Here is a 19,617-nt window from a genome sequence, read left to right on the forward strand (position 1 = left end):
CAAGTTTTCTGCCAATGTCCTTGTAGACATCTTCCAGTGCTCATTAGATCGCCCAGCTCTGTGGTGAATCACATAAGAAATGCATTGGATCAGTTCCTGAGGAATACTGGAATCTTTGACAATTCCATTTGTTCTGTTTACTAAAGTCTAGCTCTTACAAACAGCAGCTGAATTGGGCCTGTAGTATGGTCGCCGACCTCCAGGTGGAGCCTGAAGTTCCCCCAGAATGGCAAGTTTTGCAAGTGATATTCCAAACTACAGACATCCATTTCCCTAGAGAAAATGGTAACTTTGGAGAGTAGACTTCAAAGTAACCAATATTTGAACCTATCACCCTATTGTAAGCAATCAGCTCCAGCCTTCACCATATTTAATATACAGACCTATGATATAAAAATCATAGGACCCCTAGATTAGATGCTGCTTGAGCTGTAGCAGGGGGATTCCAGCAAGAGAGTTGCTGAGACCCGCCTGGGAGTTCAGGCATGAATGGAATATTCATGCTGAATTCAGAGGACTAGGATGGTTTGATTTACTGTGTTCCCAGTGACAGGTGTGAGCTGTGATAAGACAGGGTCTCGTTGAGTCACTCCACTTAGCATATTCTGATACCCTCCTTCCGTGATTAAATCCCCACCCCAAGATCGAGGATCAATCAGCCAGCACTGATAAGTTTATTTTTCTCTGGGAACCTATATTTCTCATACCTAAATTCATCAACTTTGCTCCAGTGGCCTTCATTAGTAAACTACTCCTTTTGGGCAGCAGTAGGAGAGACTGCACTTTCTTTCACACACCCCAGCAGCCAGTAATCAAGGTAATTGAACCTTTGTAATTCCCAGACCCTGACCTTTATGGTCTTTGTTCTGCGGGCTGAGGGGCTCCCCAGCCGCAGGACACATTTTGTCCTATAAGAACCAGGGCTCTTGCCCCATTCAAGTGTGAATGCTTACTGAATCCAAGCACTGCTCCCTTGAGGCCACTTCCCTAAGCGTCTCTCTCCTGGCTGAGAATGTGGGATGTTTGAAGCTACTCTCGTCCTCTGTGGACCATGCTGCTCTTCTGATTGGTAAATATACTTCCCCTCCCCTCACTCTATTCCACCTTCCGCCTAGCCTCCTAGGACTCTCTCTCTGTGTAACCATTTTACTATTGCTCCTGCGTGTGTGTGCATTTATCTCTTTTAATAAAACATGACTCTTTGAATCTAAAAGCACCAGGCTTGTCTGCTACCTTGGGGAAAGGACCCTGTAAACATTGGTGGAGCTGATTCCACAATTACCCCTCTCATATAGCCTTCTTCTTTGCTGCTAATCCCCCCCTCACTCTCTTACTTGCAAAGAGACCAATTCAGGTAACAGTATGCTGTCCCAAGGCTCTGACAGCTGTAATCAATAAAGTTGTGGCCAGTTGTTAACTCCAACATGGTGTTTGCATGTCTTTTCCTTCTGCCTCACCTTCCCCTTCCCCTTTGCTGCTGGGTCTGTGAGTCATTATTTCCCCTTGAAATTGTCCAAATTTAACTGTAATCTAGTCTACATTTCAAAACTTTTTTGGCCTTTCAAAAGGCTCTAGAAAGTCATAAGCATGAAAATAGTTATAAAACTACTGAACTATTCATAGCTGGAAGGAGAAACTCTGTCACTCAGTGGCATCTTCTAAACCAACAAGATTTTCTGGATGTAAGCTTTTGAAAGTTAGAGCTCCCTTCTTCAGATACATACAGGAATGGAAATTCCATTTATATCCCAGCCAGCTGACTTCAGAAAGCTTACAGAAAGCTTGAGTCTGTTAATACTTTAGGAACTAAAATACCTATTGTAGACTCTGTCTAGTGTAATGTCAAGGGTTTAATATATTTCTGTCTTGCCTTGTTGTACCAGAACATTCAAATAAAACAGGAGTTACAGATTCGATAAAACCCAAACCACAGCCGCAATTAGGTTTTGTGAGTTTGTGTGAGTAATCGTAATTTTTTGATGTTTTAATGTCCGCCACCTTGCGGACACTATTGGGGTAGAAAGGCAACATTCAATTTATATACTGTCCTTCAGGACGACTTAACATTTAGAGTGGTTTACAAAATATATTATTATTATCCTGTGAGGTAGGGCTGAGAGAGCTCTGGAAGAGCTGTCATTGACCCAAGGTCACCTAGCTGGCTTCAACCCGGTTCTCCAGATTAGAGTCCCACTGCTCTTAAGCACTACACCAAACTGGTGAAGTAAAATGAAATGTATATGGCATATCAGTTTGCTGCATATATTGCCTGCTGTCCTTTCGTTGTTTTCTACTGATGTAATACCATTTTTTTCATTATACGCACACATTTTACCATGTTGAATATATCTTATTTCATAATCCTAGTCTTAGAACTCTGTTCATTTGATGTCTCGTCATATTGGTTGCATTGATCTAAACTGTGCTTAGTACTAGATGTCTCTTCAAATGAACTGTTGCACTCTGTAATCCACTATGAATCTCAGTGAGAAAGGAGGACTATAAATATAAATATGTTTAAAATAGCTTGAGGCATGTCTGGCTACAGGCCCCTGGTGCCTCGACCCAGCTAAGAGGAAGAGCTGGCAGAGGACTATAGGCTAAACAAAATTATCAAACTGGCAAGAGAAGGAAAGCCCTTTCAATGCTCTCAAATACTGCCACCAGTCCCTCGGGGTTCCCCAAAGCTTTAGGAGGGGAGGGACACCATTCCAAGCCTATAAGGGAGCTAAATATACAAAGTCTGCCTTGCAAGAATATTGTTGCAAGCTGAGTTCACAGCCAAAGATAGTTATAAGGTATGAGGTTCACAAGAACTTGCAAAAATGGGTTCGGCAAAAGTACCTTGAGTTTTGAGACCCCAAAGTCACACACCTACACACAAAATATAATATAATTATTTATTAAGGTGCAAGGTCACATCAAAATGCACAAGACAGAATGTGAGGAATAAAACAATAAATCCTATAGCTTTGTTAGCTCTAACTAATACATACCAATAACAAAGCAGAAGTTGAATCTCAAAGTTGTCAAGAAGGCAAAATGCAAAATCTCTGGTCAAAAGGCAAAGTAATTAGGCTTCACAGCACAGCAAAAAGGGTGGGTTCTTGAACATCCATCCCTAGACAAAACCAAATTTTGAGACACTGAGCAAGTTACAATGGAGGTCACTATAAATCACACAGGTCTAGAGTCTCCGTGATGGATAATGGGTTTTTATGCCTTTCTCACCACCTGAGCGGGGGGGGGGGGCTTCCTCCAAACAACTGGCGAGAAAGTGGTATCATAGTCAAAGGTGACTACGTGCAAAAAGGGGCTAGGCACAAAGGCTGCAGTCCTTGGCACTGAGGTCCTATCTTGCAGGTACAATTAGTTTCATTAGGCAAGAATGTTGATTGGCATACTGTCTGGCCATGGAGGCTCTCTTGCTCTCAGCATCTTATCTAATCACCCAGGTCAGAGCATCCGTGAAGCAAACGACAGCTCCGTTCCCAGAGAAGCTGCTAGCAATAGGAAAAGGGGGAGTTTCTGGGCTGAAAGAATGTCTTAGCAAAAGAGTGAAGAATGATAGGGCCCCTTGACCAAAGTTTTATGAAGCCATGCTTCTTCTGGAAAGCTTAATAAAAAAAAACAGTTAAGCATTTTTCTCTACAAGGACCAAAGGCTTTTCTGAGGAATTCTCTTTTTTCAAACTTTCCAGACCCGAAAAACTGATGCAGATCTTCTAACTTCCTCTGGAAAACTATTCTGTAACATTGTAGTAGCTGTAGAAAAAGCATGAGAATTTACAATGGGAACTGCTGTCATGTCACACATGGCTTACGGCAACTCCATAGGGGTTTCAAGGCAGGAGATGTGCAGAGGCAATTTCCCATTGCCTGCCTCTGTGTAACAATCTTGGACTTCTTTGGAGGTCTCCCACCCAAGTACTAAGCAGAGCTGCCTCTGCTCAGCGTGGGAGATCCGATGAGATTAGGCTAGCCTAGGCCGTCCAGGTCAGGGCTAAGCAGATTTACAGTCTTTGAAAAGTACTGAAGGTTAGAATGGTATAACTCCACTTAGGAGCACACTTCTATTCTCCCCAGAGCACAGAAAACTAAAATAATCATTAGCCACAATGATCCTCTGAGATATACATTATACTATATATCTCTAAGGGTGGAAGAGATTTCCACTTTTATTAAATGAGGAGGGCACAATACAGATGGGGTAAGTGCTCAAACTGAAGACGGGTTGCTTCTTTCAAGAAATAGGTCTCTTTATTTGCTGTCCAACCAGGTCAAGCAGTGTCTTAAAACTGCAGTTGAGCACAACAAATGTACATCTGAATTTTAAATTTACAGTATCCAGTCCTTTTTTTTCTCCATCAACCTTTACACATTGTGTTTGTCTATATGCTAAACTGGGATTTAAGCCACAGCGATGGCCACACTTGATAGATTGAAAGGGGAATTGGATGAATTTTTTGAGAATATGCCCCTCAAATCAGGTGCTCCAGGATGGGACCTCCATATGCCTCTGACCACCAGTGGTTGGGGGATTATCATCTACAGGCTGGATGCTACGTTAATGCCCTCCTGGTTTTATTCCCAGGAATATATTACTGATAAGCAGAATGTTGTTCCAAATGGTTCACTGTTCTCATTTGGAGGTAATATTATGTTTCTGAAGGACTGATATTTTTACAGTTTTGTTTTCCAGTTTATGGTTAATGAAAATCCATCATGATGAAGAACCAGACCAAGATCAAGGAGTTCTTACTTCTCGGATTCACTGAGAACCACAACCTAGAGATCTTTCTCTTTGTGCTTTTCTTAATCATGTACCTCATGACCATCACAGGAAACCTGCTCATTATTATTGTCACTCTGACGGACTTCCATCTCCGAACCCCCATGTATTTCTTCCTCCGAAATTATGCCATCTTGGAAATCGGATATACAACTGCAGTCATCCCCAAAGCCTTAATCAACTTGGCAACTGGAAAGAAAACCATCTCTTATGTTGGTTGTATAACCCAATCCTTTCTGTACTTCTTTTTGGGCACCATCGATTTCTTCCTGCTGACAGTGATGTCCTTCGATAGATATGTGGCCATCTGCCACCCTCTGCGGTACACCACCATCATGAGTGACCGTTTCTGCACTCTCTTGGTGCTCTTCTCATGGATAGGTGGCTTCATCCTGATTTTTGGCCAAACCATGCACTTTATTCAGTTCCCCTTTTGTGGTTCAAACATCATTAACCATTTCTTCTGTGACAATACACCATTGCACAAGCTTCTGTGTGGGGATACACAGCTCCTTGAGCTCATCGGCTTCATTTCCGCTGTGTTTTCTCTACTGGGAACTTTAGGCATCACCATTGTCTCTTACGGGAAGATTATCTCCACGGTTCTCCGCATCCCAACTGCTTCAGGTAGACAGAAAGCCTTTTCCACCTGTGCTGCTCACATTACTGTCGTCTCCATCACTTACGGCAGCTGCATATCTATGTATGTCAAACCAGCAAAAGATGATGGACAAAACTTCAACAAAGTCGTGGCTGTTCTCAACAATGTTTTGTGTCCTCTTATGACCCCATTTGTTTACAGTCTGAGGAATAAGCAGGTCCAACAGGCTTTGAGAGATACTATGCTGTTATGTATGGCTCGTACTGACTGTTGCTATAAACAGGGTCCTACTATGTAATTTTCACATTGTTTGATATTTTTGTTTTGCCTCAGTTCTGTCTTTAGATATCAGGCTGGTTTCAAATTTATAGAAATCCAATTGCATTGTTTAATGGATGTCCTGTTGTAATCTGCCTTGAGTTCTAGTGAAAAAGGCAGACTATAAATAAATAATAATTAAGAAAAAAAATAAAATTTTGATGGGAAAGTGCTGTGTTGTAACATGCAGAGGGGTTTATGGATGTGGAAAGGTGAAGCAAAGGAAGAGCATAAGCTAAAATACAATCCATGCAAACACTTGAGACTCCCTGTACCAGCAGGCTAAATAAATACATTTTAAAAAGCCTCAGGGCCAAGCTACACATGACGAATGACACTTGAATGGCAAGTGTATTTCTCCCTGTTCACTTGCCCTCCACTCAATCCACTTGCCGTTCAAGTGTCATTCGTCATGTGTAGCTTGGCCCTCAGTCTGCAGTCCTGAAAGACTGACAGTATTACATGGATGTTGTACAGGTCTTATGTCATTACTTACTCACCACACTGATATGCTTCATTAATATTTTAAATTACCTTTTTTTAAAACTTCCTCTAATATTCTGACAGACATTTAGTAGGATTACGACTTTCCTATGTGGGCCTCAAATTTTGATCAGAATTTGGTAGCATCTCATTTTTAAAGGCCAACAGTGCCACACTAACTGTGCAATCCTAAAAAGAGTTCTATTTCCTGAGCCCATTGACTTCAGTGGGTCTAGAAGGGCGTAACTCTGCGTAGGATTGCTATGTATTAGAGCTAGTTTGGGGGACGTAACTTAGGGCCAAGCTACACATGACGAATGACACTTGAACGGCAAGTGGATTGAGTGGAGGGCAAGTGAACAGGGAGAAATACACTTGCTGTTCAAGTGTCATTCGTCATGTGTAGCTTGGCCCTCAGCCTCTGGAACAGTCCCTATTTTCTTACTGTTAGAATTGCGCCTCTTCTCAGGGACTTCGAAGGGAAAAAATATACCTGGCATTTGTTTTTGTTTTTTGCAGGAGTTCGATATATCCACACAAAAAAAAGAAAGAAGAAGAACAAATAAAACATAAAAGTAAAGTAAAAATTATATTAGGTTGTAGCTAATGGGTTCAATCCAGAACAAAATTTCCCCTTGTAGTAGCAGTTGGGCACAATAAAAAAAAAAGACCATCATAGCTGTTTGTGCTCAGCTTATTGTACCCTGCATGAATTTCCACTTGAATAAAATCATGTGTATAATTACAATAAGGGAAAGTGGTCCCCAATACACACTAAACAAAGGAGGAAATTCCTAAGAGACCACTAATACAATAATAAAGACTGACTCAGTATCAATAAATACAATGTATAGGTCAAACCAAGTATAGCAATGTTTTGGTCAAAACATATATAATAATGTAATATCCTTCTACTGCAATTGAACTATGGTTTGTTCATATCACAACCAGAGCCTTTAGAGAAATCGTATTATAAGTCAATTTCCACAATGTCCCTTTCAGGTAAGTATCAATCATTATTATTATTATTATTATATTTCAATTTATATACCGCCCATCCCCAGGGGCTCTGGGTGGTGAACAGTTAAAATCGATAAAAACAAGAACTAAAATCAATATACAAACAATAAAACAAATTAACAAAGTGCAGTGGTAGGTGTTGATATCCAATACATGTCAGTTTAATATGTTTTTTTCTGTTTTAAGGCAGGATTTCTTCTGACATCCAACGATGGGTGAGTATGCCTGGCCAACTGTCCAGGAGATTTGGGAATTTTTCCTCTGAGAGCATACTCACCCATCATTGGATGTCAGCAGAAATCCTGTCTTAAAACAGAAAAAAACATATCAAAGTGACATGTGAATATCAACAGATGATCGATACTTACCTGAAAGGGACATTGTGGAAATTGACTTATAATACGATTTCTCCAAAGGCTCTGGTTTTGATATGAACAAACCATAGTTCAATTGTAGTAGAAGGATATTACATTATTATATATGTTTTGACCAAAACATTGCTATACTTGGTTTGACCTATAATTGTATTCATTGATACTGAGACAGTCTTTATTATTGTATTAGTGGTCTCTTAGGAATTTCCTCCTTTGTTTAGTATAAAATCATGTGTAACCAATTTCTGGGCACTTTAGTGTGGTGGGAGAAAAGCACTAGGGGTTGCACAAGATATTGCACAAAGAGAACTTCACTAACAGTACAATCCCAAGAAGAGTTGCTCCAGTCTAAGCCCATAAAAATCAGTGGACTTAGACAGGAATAACTGTGCTATGGATTGCACTATAAGTCCATTTATACTTCCCCTTGCACATTGAAGGATTTTTTTCTTCTAAGAAATGAGTTTTAGCTACTGCTATGATGGACTTCCATTGGAAGACGACTTCTAAACTGGCAGAATGGAGCCACTGGGTCCAAGGGAGAGTACACAAGCACGCGTGTGTTTAAACACTGAGTGGACAACACAGAAGTTACAGGATCAGGCCGCTGTTCATTAAGTCCATCCAAAAGGGGAGAAAAAACCCTTGAACTCCTGAAAAATCCAATTGTCACACAGTGTGAGGCCTGTTCCAGTGTTAACCTAAGCAATTAAACACAAGAGGGCCTCAGGAGGTCTGCCATTGATTCTTCTGAAGGGTTTTTTTTTTAGAGACAGCTGATTTCAGATCCACTGAAGGGGAGCAACTGGAGATGGGCACAGAACAAAAAAAAACCAACCAGGAGGTTTGTGGTTTGTGAAACCCACAAACCACAAACCATGGAAGTGGAACAGTTATGAACCAGTTGGTGGTTCATGGTTTGTGGGGTTTAAATGCCCCTTTCCGGCCTTACAAGAGGTAGGGAAAGGGGCATTTAATAGTTTAAAGGGCCCTTTCCTGCCTTGCAAGTGGTAGGTCCCTTTAAACTATCAGCTGGCAAGCAGCAGCGGGGGATCCACCCTCATCGCCTGCCAGCTGATAGTTTAAAGGGACCTGCCAATGGCAGGGCCCTATAAACTGCCCAAACTCCAGCCACCCTACCCCCACACCCCCAGCCCCACACCCACACTTACCTTCCCCTGCGGTGTGGCATTCTTCCTCTCCTCCCGGGAGGAACAGGAAGGCCATTTTCAGCCTCTTCTGACACCCTGGGGGCACACACCCTGGGGGCGGAAGAGGCCGAAAACAGCCTTCGTGCCCCTCAAATGGCCACCACAATGGCCATTTGAGGGGCAGGGAGGCCGAAAAAAGCCTTCTCACCCCTCAAATGACTGCCGCAGTGGCCATTTGTGGGGCAGGGTGGCCGAAAGTGGCTTCACCCCTCAAATGGCCGCCATGGCGGCCATTTGAGGGGCAGGGAGGCCATTTTTGGCATCTTCCGCTGCCCTGGGGGCCTGCAAGGTGGCAGAGGAGTCTGTTTTCAGCCTCTTTCACTGCCCTGCGAGCCCCCAGGGTGGCGGAAGAGGCTGAAAACGGCCTTCCCACCCCTGCTGGGAGGAGAGGAAAGATGCCACACCACAGGGGAAGGTAAGTGTTGGGCTGGGGCTGGGGATGCAGGATGGGGGTGGGAGGTGGGGGCATAGGGAGGTGGGGGGCTGGGGTTTGGGCAAATCCCTTAAAGGGCAGTTTAAATGGCCATTTCCCTGGGGAAATGGCCATTTAAACTGCCCCTGTAAATACGACACAACAAACCAGTATACAGTTAGTGGAAGTTCCTTGAAAAGGAGCTTCCACGAACCATGTTTCGTGAACCCTGAACTGGCCTGGTTCGTGGTTTTTTTGGGGGTCATATTTAGGTTTGTGTCCATCTCTAGAAGCAACCTTTTCCCTCTCCACTTTTCCCAGTTTCAAATTTCCAGGGAGGACTAACACACAGGAAGAGGAGCCCAAGCCTTCCTTAATGTTACCCCCCTAGCATTGATATTCAGCAGTGTTCTCCCTTCCTCTGGACACCATGGTTAGTAACCATTGATATATTTATCTTTCATGCATCTATTTCCTTTAAAAAATGTTTGTCCTGTAGACCGTCACTGCAGCCACTGGCAGATAATTCCACCATTGAAGTAAAGAAATGTTACCGTACGTCTATCCAGAACATCTTTAGTGATACAGTCCAGTGTCACTCATGGTGATTCCATCAACTCCTCCTCTCCGGACCAAGAACCGAGAAGAGGGAAGTTGCACCCTCTCCTTCTAGTGGACAACAGGAGCAGCTGCTTGCCAACAGCCAAGTGTTCCCTCGGACACTCCCGTATCTGTCTGGAAAGGTAAATGTAGGTGCCTGCCAGAAGTTGCTGTTGCTCAGGGGGAGGTCAAATAATCATCCTGAACTGGGTGGCCAAGTTTCAAATGCCCAGCTTTAATTTTTTGACATGTTGTGCCTTCCGGAGATAACAATGACTTCCAATACAAAAATCAGGGGTGGGTGGGTTCTGGTGATTACATGGGCCAGGATGTTCCGATTTCCTTCACATTTGGCACTGCAACTCATGTACATATACACTTGACGCTGCCATATACGGTATCGGGGCATTTGTCTACCACGATCAGCATCATCAATTTAGACTGGCAGTGGCTCTGCAGAGTCTTTGGATAGAGCTATTTTCCACCGCTACTACCAGATCCTTTTAACTGGAGATGGCAGGGATTGAACCTGGGACCTTCTGCATGCCAAGCCGATGTTCTAGCCACAGCCACCTCCCCAAAGTCCCATGGCAATCCTAAAGCTTGTGCCCAACTTTTAGTCTACTCGCTTCATTTTATGGGGAGTTGTACATGCATGATCAGACAGAAAGACAAATAGACTGGCGAACAGATGGATGAATGGATCCTTATATTGTTACCAATAACTTTGATGTTTGTAGTGGAAAATGCCCTCAAGTTTTAGCTGACTTATGATGACTCCTGATGGGGTTTTCATGGCAAGAGACTGACAGAGGTGGTTTGTCATTGCCTACCTGTGCAACCCTGGTCTCCGTTGGAGGTCTCCCATCCAATTACTAACCAAGGCCGACCCTGCTTAGCTTCCGAGATCAGATGAGAACAGGCTCACCTGGGCTATCCAGATCAGGGCAACTTTTTTTTTTTTCAAAGTCTCTATACTTTTATTTTTATTTTTTTAAACCAAACAAACAAACAAAAACAATGTACAGAAGTAAAATATAACAACAACAAAGTCTTAGTGAACTATATACAATAAACGTCATGCCAATATAGTTAAAACAAAGACAACTAGCATTTTTTTTTCAATTATTTGATAGTCGTTGCTTCAAATCTGAGTAACAAAAAGTAAATGCTTAGGTGGAGAGTGATTTGTATTGGAAATGAATTCAATGAATGGTAACCATTTTGCAATAAAATCAGTTTCTTTCAAATAGTGTTCACTCTGGTATAATTCGTCATATATTTTTTCTTGTATATAGTGGTCCCATATTTTTTCTAACCATTTTTCTGCTGTGGGAATCGTCTTTGATTTCCAATGTAAAGCTAGCAAGTTCTTAGCTACAACCAAAAGGTTGCTAATTAGATCTTTTCTTATTTGTGGAATTTCGAAAGTATCCCATACATTCAAGAATATGATCTTTGGATCAAGGGGGATTTTGTAGCCCGTTATTTCTTTTATATAACATAATATATCATTCCAAAAAGGTTCTATTCGGGGGCATTCCCACCAGCAATGTTTAAACGTTCCTATATTTCCACACTCTTTCCAGCAGAGCGGAGGATTTGTTTTAGTTATTAGTGAGAGTTTTCTTGGTGTTATGTGCCATCTGTGAATGATTTTGTAATTTTGGATTTGGGAGGTAACTGTCTTAGGTTTTAGAATGTTTGCAGTCCATATTTCTCTCCATTGTTCAGGTGTTAGCTCTATGTTGCAATCTAAGTGCCAATTTGTTTGGCATTTTAGAGTTTTAATTTGGTTGAGAGATAAAAGGATGTTGTATAGTTTAGAAATTAATCCCTTTTGTTTGAGTGATTTGGTATCAAGTAGGAGTTCAAAATCGGTTGCGTTCTTTTTAAGTAATTCTTGTATTTTTATTTGTTGTAGCATGTTTGAGAGTTGAAAATAGGCAAACCAGTGAATCTTGTGTTTTATTTTTTGTTCTAATTCTATTTTGTTTATGATTCCCTTTTTTGTTGTTATATCAATTATGCGGATCATATTTGCTTGGAGCCATATATTTTTAAAGGCTTTAGTTTGAGATCAGGGCAACTTTGATGTTAGCGTAGTGTAATTATAGGATGGTGAATCGGTCTTGCCTTGAGGATCATTTTGAAAAAAAATAGTATAGATTTCTTTTACATAAAAAATAATTAAGAAATGATTATGATTTTGCATTATGGTCTACTTCTTGTTGTCCAAATTCCATGTGCATCCCACTGCTTATTACTCATGGTGCAGAAGAGTAGAAGTCAGTAAGCCATGGTTCAACACATTGATAGTGCCACCATAAGAAGATTTACACCCTTTTAGATGTATTAATGGTAAATAGCTTAGAATGGTGTGACGTCAGTTTAGAGCACAACTCTATTCTCCCCAGAACATACAAAAGAAGTCATTAACCATGTTGTTCCACTGAGACATACAGCATCCTACATATCTCTAAGTGTGGGTTTTTTTGCTTTATTAAATGGGACTGTGGCAAGATTGACAGGGTAAGTACTGGAACTGTGGGATGGTTGCTTCTCTCTCTGCATTTGCTGTCTAACAAGGGCTGGCATCTCCTTCAGACTTCAGACGGGCATAACAAATGCACTTCTGATTTTCTTTTGAAAAAATAGAGTACCCAGTATCTTTTTAATTCATCCATTGTTGCACATCGTGCTTATCTTTATAGATGCTGAACTGGAATTTTTCTTGTCCAGTAGCACCTTAAGGACCAACAAGATTTCCAAGGTATAAGCTTTTGAGAGTCAACACATCCAAACAGCTTTGATTGTTTTCCCCTCCATAACATTCTTTATTTCATGCTGATTATATCCCTCAGTCACAATCAGGATAATAGAAAACAGCATGGATTTCAGGTGCTAAATAAGCAATGCATTGACTTCCATGGACTTACCTCCCACCCATAGAAATATTTTAGAAATGTTTTATTGGTGCTGGGTAATATGGGCTGCTGCTTAGAGCTGTTTTTTACTTCTGAATTGTATGTTTTCTATGGTTTTTAATGGAAATTTTAATGTAACTCTAAATGTTGTTATCTGCTCTGAGCCTGCTCATGGAGAGAGTGGACTATAAGCTAAATAATAATAATAATAATAATAATAATAATAATAATAATAATAAGCAGAAGAGTATAATTCTATTTAGGATGGCAATGAAAATGTTACAGACACCAGCTGACCATCAGTATGTTGTCTATATTATAAACTTACAATGTTTTATGTACCTGGATCTCGCCCTTTCAGGGCGTGTCAGCTTTCTTGTTTGAGTCAACAAATGATTTTAAAAAATCACTTGTGGGATAGTTATTTATATAAGAAGAATTTTGTGAGGGTTTAATTGATGGAGCTATTTGTTCCGGTTTTTTAATTTCTTGTATTATTTCACACCAATCATTGTTGGCGGATAAATTTATAGTTAATTGTGTTGTTTTCAGTGAAAACCAGAATGGATATTAATCGCTTAAGGAAGTTGAAATAAACGTTTTTTTTAATTGTTCACCAGTAACTGTAGTTGCCATCTGAGCAACTTGAACTGAAATCAGGTATGTTTTGGATTAGATAAAAAGGCTTGTGAAACATAACGTTTGTCAGGAAGTTTGGGGGCAATAAAATATATTGATGGCCAGATACTTTTAAAACTTGAAAAGTTTTGTAGGACTTGTAGGACAAGTTGTAGGACAAGTCTATCCAAGGATATGTGCCCAGATAGGACCTCCGTATCTGGTTCATTATTCTGATCTCTGACCGCTGGTGTTTGGCGATTATCATCTACAGGTTGGATGCTGCCTTAATGCCCTCCCGGTTTTATTCCAAGAAACTTATTGCTGATAAGCAGTATATTGCTTGAGAAGGTTAATTGGTCTGGTCTAGAAGTTATATAAAGTTTCTGAAGGACTGATCCCCCCCGCCCACATCTTCTTTTCCAGTTTATGGCTAATAAAAATCCATCATTATGAGGAACCAGACCAAGGTCAAGGAGTTCTTACTTCTCGGATTCACTGAGAACCACAACCTAGAGATCTTTCTCTTTGTGCTTTTCTTAATCATGTACCTGATGACCATCACAGGAAACCTGCTCATTATTATAATCACTCTGACGGACGTCCATCTCCAAACCCCCATGTACTTCTTCCTCCGAAATTATGCCATCTTGGAAATCGGATATACAACCGCAGTCATGCCCAAAACCTTAATCAACTTGGCATCTGGAAGGAAAACCATCTCTTACGTTGGTTGTATAACCCAATTCTTTCTATACTTCTTTTTGGGCACCACTGATTTCTTCCTGCTGACGGTGATGTCCTTCGATAGATATGTGGCCATCTGCCACCCTCTGCGGTACACCACCATCATGAGTGACCGTTTCTGCACTCTCTTGGTTCTATTTTCGTGGATAGGCAGCTTCATCCTGATTTTTAGCCAAACCATGTACTTTACTCACTTCCCCGTTTGTGGCTCAAATGTTGTTAACCATTTCTTTTGTGACTTTGCACCATTACACATACTTCTGTGTGGGGATACACGGCTCCTGGAGCTCATGAGCTTCATTTCTGCTGTGTTTTCTCTACTGGGAACTTTAGCCATCACTATTGTCTCTTACGGGAAGATTATCTCCACGGTTCTCCGCATCCCAACTGCTTCAGGTAGACAGAAAGCCTTTTCCACCTGTGCTGCACACATTATTGTGGTCTCCATCACCTATGGCAGCTGCATATCTATGTATGTCAATCCAGTGCAAGATAATAGGCAAAGCTTCAACAAAGTCGTGGCTGTTCTCAACAATGTTTTGTGTCCTCTTATGACCCCATTTGTTTACTGTCTGAGAAATAAGCAGGTCCAACAGGCTTTAAGGAATACTATACTACTATGTAAGATTCGGGTACAGTAACACCTTAAAGAAGAATTAGAGTTACAGGGTATAAGGTTGTGAGAGTGACTCTCCAAAGCTCATAATCTGGATACCTAGTTGATTCTTGAGGTGCTACTGAACTGAAGTCTTGCTCTTCTACCACAGACCAACACAGCTACCTGCCAGAAACTATACTACTGTGTGTAGGTTGTACTGCCTATTACTGTGGCAGGATCCTAGTATACAATTTTTACTTTGTTGAACATATAATGTTAATGCTTATCCTTTGATTCTGTTCTGTCTATAGATTTCTGGGTGGTTCCAGATTTCAGCAATACACATCCTATTGCATTGTTTATTGGATGTCCCAATGTATTTTATCTTGAGCTTTTGTAAGAAATATGGGCAATAAATAAAGTACATTTTAAATAATAAAATTCCGACGTTAAAGTATTATCTTATAAAATGCATAGGTTTTCATAGAGGTAGGAAAGTGAAACAAAGATCTCAGGCTATGACAGAACCCATGAAGACTATTGAGACTTCCTGTACCAGCAGGCTAAATAAATATATTCAGAAAGCCTCAGCTCACAGTCCTGAAATACTGACTATATATTACCTGAAAATCTCATATGTGATATTTTATAACGTCTTATGTCTCTCCTAAATATCTTTAGTAATAAAGCCTACTTTCACCCATGGTGGTACCACCAGCTCCTCCTCTCCAAACCTAGAACTGGGAAGAGGGCAAGTTGCAACCTCTCCCTCTGATGGACAACAGGGGCAGATGCTTGCAAACAACCACATTTCCTTGGGCACTCGAGTGCCCATCTCTCCAGAGCGTAGAAAACCAAAAGAAGTCATTAGACAGGATATTCTGCTGAGAACAAACATCATCCTTTATATCTCTAAGAGTGCAAGAGATTTCCTGATTTATTAAATGGGACCGAGATAAGAGAGACAGGGTAAGTACTGAACTGCAGGCTCTGGAAAAAGGCTTGTCCTTTTGAAAGGCTGACAGTACCACACTAACAGTGCAACCCTAAATGGAGTTATACCCTCTTAAGCTCATCATAACTCCAAAATTAGCAGAATGGTGTTACTGGGTTGAAGCTGCAAAACACTGTAGTTTGGTGTAGTGGTTAAGATCAGCAGAACTCTAATCTGGCGAACCGGGTTTGAGTCCTCACTCCTCCGCTTGAAGCCAGCTGGGTGACCTTGGGTCAGTCACAGCTCTCTCAGAGCTCTCTCAGCCCCACCCACCTCACAGGGTGATTGTTGTGGGGATAACAATAACACACTTTGGAAACCTCTCTGAGTGGGTGGTAAGCTATCCTGAAGGGCTGTATATAAATTGAATATTGTTGTTGTTGTTGTTGTTGTTGTTGTTAGATAGTGTGCAATTTGTGTAAACCCAGAGTAATATTTGCAGACAACTGATTATTAAATCCATCCAAAATGAAAAATAGACCCTCCCTAAAAGATCGAAACACCACATAAAAGTGGCCAATGGCCTATTTCAGTGTTTCAATGGGCTATTTCAGTCTAAGCAGTTAACCACAAGTGGCCTCTGGTGGTGTGTGGCTGGTTCTTTTTGCAGTAATTTTTTTAAGTCAGATTTTTTCACTCAAGTAGGGAGTAACCTTTCATTCTCCACTTTCCCCAGTTTCAGATTGCCCCACCATGATTGACCAGTAGATGAAAACAAGCAGGTTCCACCATTGCCAGTTTGCTCTGGGACTGGAATTTAACTTGGAAACTTTGGAAATGGCGCAGAAGAAAAAAAAATGTGCCTGAGTTCCGATACCTGTCCAGATCAGACCTCTGCTCAGTAGCTGCAGGCAGTCTTTTACAAAACCACCATTCTAAAGAATTCATGTGATTTGGCCCCTAGAGAGAAAGCTTCACATTATTTGTGGCTAGTTCTACCCGGGAAAAACTTGGTGCTGGACCAAAAAATGTTTGCATATGAAGAGGAGGAGGCACTTCTGAGTATGAAAGGATTTCTGAGTCTCATTCGTTTTCTTGTTTAAGCTGAAGCTCCACACTCCCGTTCAATATCTCACACTATTTCATAGGGCCCATCAGTTCTTTGGCTCTGGCCCAATACATCTCAAGTTACTGATGAATCTCACTACATGGACATGATTCTTGCTTATACTGTTTTTTAAAAAAAATCCTTGATTTTTTTAAAATCCTTGATTTTTATGTAAAAAGGATTATCTTTTCCCTTGACAAATCTCTTTGCCTTAGTAAATAGGAGTGGCCACCAGGTGGCAGCAGAGATCCAGAAATAACCAACCAAAGTCAGTAGTTTAAAAATTCATATAGAGAGAACCATTACTTATGAAATTAGCAAGTTAGATCCCACTACTTCTTTCCTTTCCCCTCCAGAACCTGTGCACTGGATTGTCCTTTTTAAAAATCACAGCAATCGGTTTGGTTGACTAGGCAGAGAATGTAAAGGTTGAACTTACACAGCAAGGTGGAAAAGGTGTGGGAACCACTCTTCCCCCTTCCCATACTCAAGGTAGAGACTCCAGAAAGGGAAATTCCTGGAGATTTGGGGTTGGAGTTTGGCAAGGGTGGGGTTTATGGAGAGACCTCAGCACAGTATAAAGTAGCCATTTCCTCCTAAGAAACTGAAGTCTGTCTTTTGATGATCTTTTTTAAGTTGCAGAATCTCCTGGCCCCACTGGAGGTTGGCAACCCTACCCACAGGTAGCCCCCCAGGTCTGTCTGGCATGAGCTCTCTAACCTTTTGAACAGGAATGGATCACACAATCTAGGCATCCCAACTAGGGTTGCCAGCTCTGGCAGGGTTGTGTCAATCCTAGGGTGTCAGTCCCTGGCAGTAAGATCCACTCACAGAAAGCAAACAGGTGCATTGGTTGAGGAAGCTTTATTTAGAGATCTATTCAGTTCAGGTATTCACTCACAGGTAAAAGTTGGCAGAAGTAATTAGTCAAATAGGACTACTGATATAGGGGGACATTCTCCCGCCCCTTTGCATTCAGGTGTGAAAGCCTAAAAAGTTACATGGGAACCAAGCAGTTTAGTCTAGACAAAGTACAGAGTGGAACCATTCCCTCCTGTGAAAAGATACATTTCAGCACACAGCTGCAGCTTCGGCCCAAGGCCAAAAAGTGAAAGGGCATATTTCTTAGAGATAAGAAAGAGGCCACTTGCTCCTCTAGTAATTAATACTAGCAATCTAGACCCTTTCAGATAAATTTTATAAACTGCATAAGATACAGTATTGAACTTTGGCATTATAGCAGTATGAGTATAAGATATAGTGTAAGATATACCACACAAAGTTGGCATAGATACTGATATCACTCTCACTACAAAATGCAGCATACAACAATGGCATGGGTGCCTGCAGAACACAGTAATGACATATAACACAACAAGCATGGGTGCAGAATACAATAATGGCATGGATGCTGGCATACACGACAGGTTGCCAGATGGCTTTCCCCCCACAACTGAACAGGGGCCCTGGCACTTCTGGTTCAGCTGATGATGTCATCACTGGAGCATCGAGTAAGAGGCCAGGCAGGTAGACTGGCCATCTGCTTCCTGGGCACACGACTGGCTGGGCATTTGGGCAAGTGGGATGGGCATGTGCCATTCAGCAGGCTGGTCAGTTGGGTGCATGGGCAAGCAGGGCAATCAGATGAGTAGGCTGTGTGTGTGCCACTCAGCAGCCCAGGCAGTTCAGTGCATTGGCGGGCCACTCCCTGGGTATGCAGCAAGCTGGTCAGGTGAGTGGGCCAGCCGCTCCCTGGGCATGTGGAAGGGCAGCCTGCTTGAGTTCACAGGTGCATCCTGGACATGTGTGCTCACCAGGTGTCTGGTTTTTCTTCTTTGGTTTTTCTGCTTTGATTTTTCTGGGGGGAAAAACAAATTATTCAGGGGAAAACCAGACCTCACAACCTTAGGCCTTGGGATGGGAAATTCCTGGAAATTTGGAGGATGGAGGAATGGAAGAGAATTCAGCATAATATAATACCACAGAGTCCATCCTCCAAAGCAGCTATTTTTCCCCAAGGGAATTGATCTCTGTCTCCCCGGAGATCACTTGTAATTCAGGGAGATCTCGAGACATCACCCGGAAGTTGGCAACTATAATCCCAACATTCCCTATTCAGGCCCTTGAGATACAGTGTGATGTGCTGGCTAGAGTGTCAGGATAGACTCTGAGAGCCCTGGATTCCAATCTCCACCCTTGTCACACAGCTTACTGAACTCACATGAAGCTGTATTATACAGAGTTGGACCAATAATCTATCTAAGTCAGTACTGTCTACTACTCTGACCAGCAGGATCTCAGGCAGAAGTCTTTCTCATCACCTGATCCCTTTGAACAGAAGGTGTCAGGGATTGAACAGGACCTATAGGACCTATAAGGCTCACAGAGTCAGGAAGTATTGCCCTTGCTCCGCATTAGGTTCATATTTCACCCGAGTAATTTCAGCACATAACCACAAGGAGGCGCACCAACACTTTGAAAAACACGCCTCACTTCCTTCTAATGAACTGTGTGAGAGATAGGCTGTAGACCTAATCATTAAACCATACAGGCCATGCCCGTAACAGTGATCCTCTTTACTGAAGATAGAGTGATCACCCACAATATGGACATCCAAAGCTGCTTACGAAGTTGTCATGTCATTGATCCATTGTTCCTGTTTATTGCAGTTGGCAGCAGTTCTCCAGGATCCATGGCAAAAAAGGGTTCTTCTTAACCCCTGTTACCTGAGAATAACTGCAGATGCAAGGACGACATCAGAAATGGCATTCTAGGGCACCTGGTGGAAGCCTTATGGGGAGACCACAAAGCTCTGACAAGTCGTATGGCAGCAAAACTAAAAAGCAAGGAATAGGGGCCAAAACCTGCAATGTTT

At 41.8% G+C, this 19,617-nt stretch overlaps 2 protein-coding genes across 2 annotated transcripts; both read left to right on the plus strand.

The window, feature by feature from the left end:
• Nucleotides 1-4,727: 4,727 nt before the first annotated feature.
• On the plus strand, nt 4,728-5,690 carry LOC129339853 (olfactory receptor 49-like). Its single transcript, XM_054994428.1, has one exon. The coding sequence runs from the start codon at nt 4,728-4,730 to the stop codon at nt 5,688-5,690; it is 963 nt and encodes a 320-aa protein (XP_054850403.1).
• An 8,117-nt stretch (nt 5,691-13,807) lies between these two features.
• Nucleotides 13,808-18,906, plus strand: LOC129339854 (olfactory receptor 6C1-like). Its single transcript, XM_054994429.1, has 2 exons — nt 13,808-14,703; nt 18,810-18,906. Exons 1-2 carry the CDS (start codon nt 13,808-13,810, stop codon nt 18,904-18,906), a joined length of 993 nt encoding a protein of 330 aa, XP_054850404.1.
• The last annotated feature ends 711 nt before the right edge of the window (nt 18,907-19,617 follow it).

The sequence above is a fragment of the Eublepharis macularius genome, chromosome 12 (assembly GCF_028583425.1).
Source record: "Eublepharis macularius isolate TG4126 chromosome 12, MPM_Emac_v1.0, whole genome shotgun sequence".
NCBI lineage: Eukaryota > Metazoa > Chordata > Lepidosauria > Squamata > Eublepharidae > Eublepharis > Eublepharis macularius.

Coding starts and splice junctions, on each gene's coding strand:
- LOC129339853 (XM_054994428.1), top strand. CDS start 4,728: ATGAAGAACCAGACCAAGATCAAGGAGTTCTTACTTCTCGGATTCACT.
- LOC129339854 (XM_054994429.1), top strand. CDS start 13,808: ATGAGGAACCAGACCAAGGTCAAGGAGTTCTTACTTCTCGGATTCACT. Junction 14,704..18,809: donor AAGCAGGTCCAACAGGCTTT/AAGGAATACTAT, acceptor TTCAGGGAGATC/TCGAGACATCACCCGGAAGT.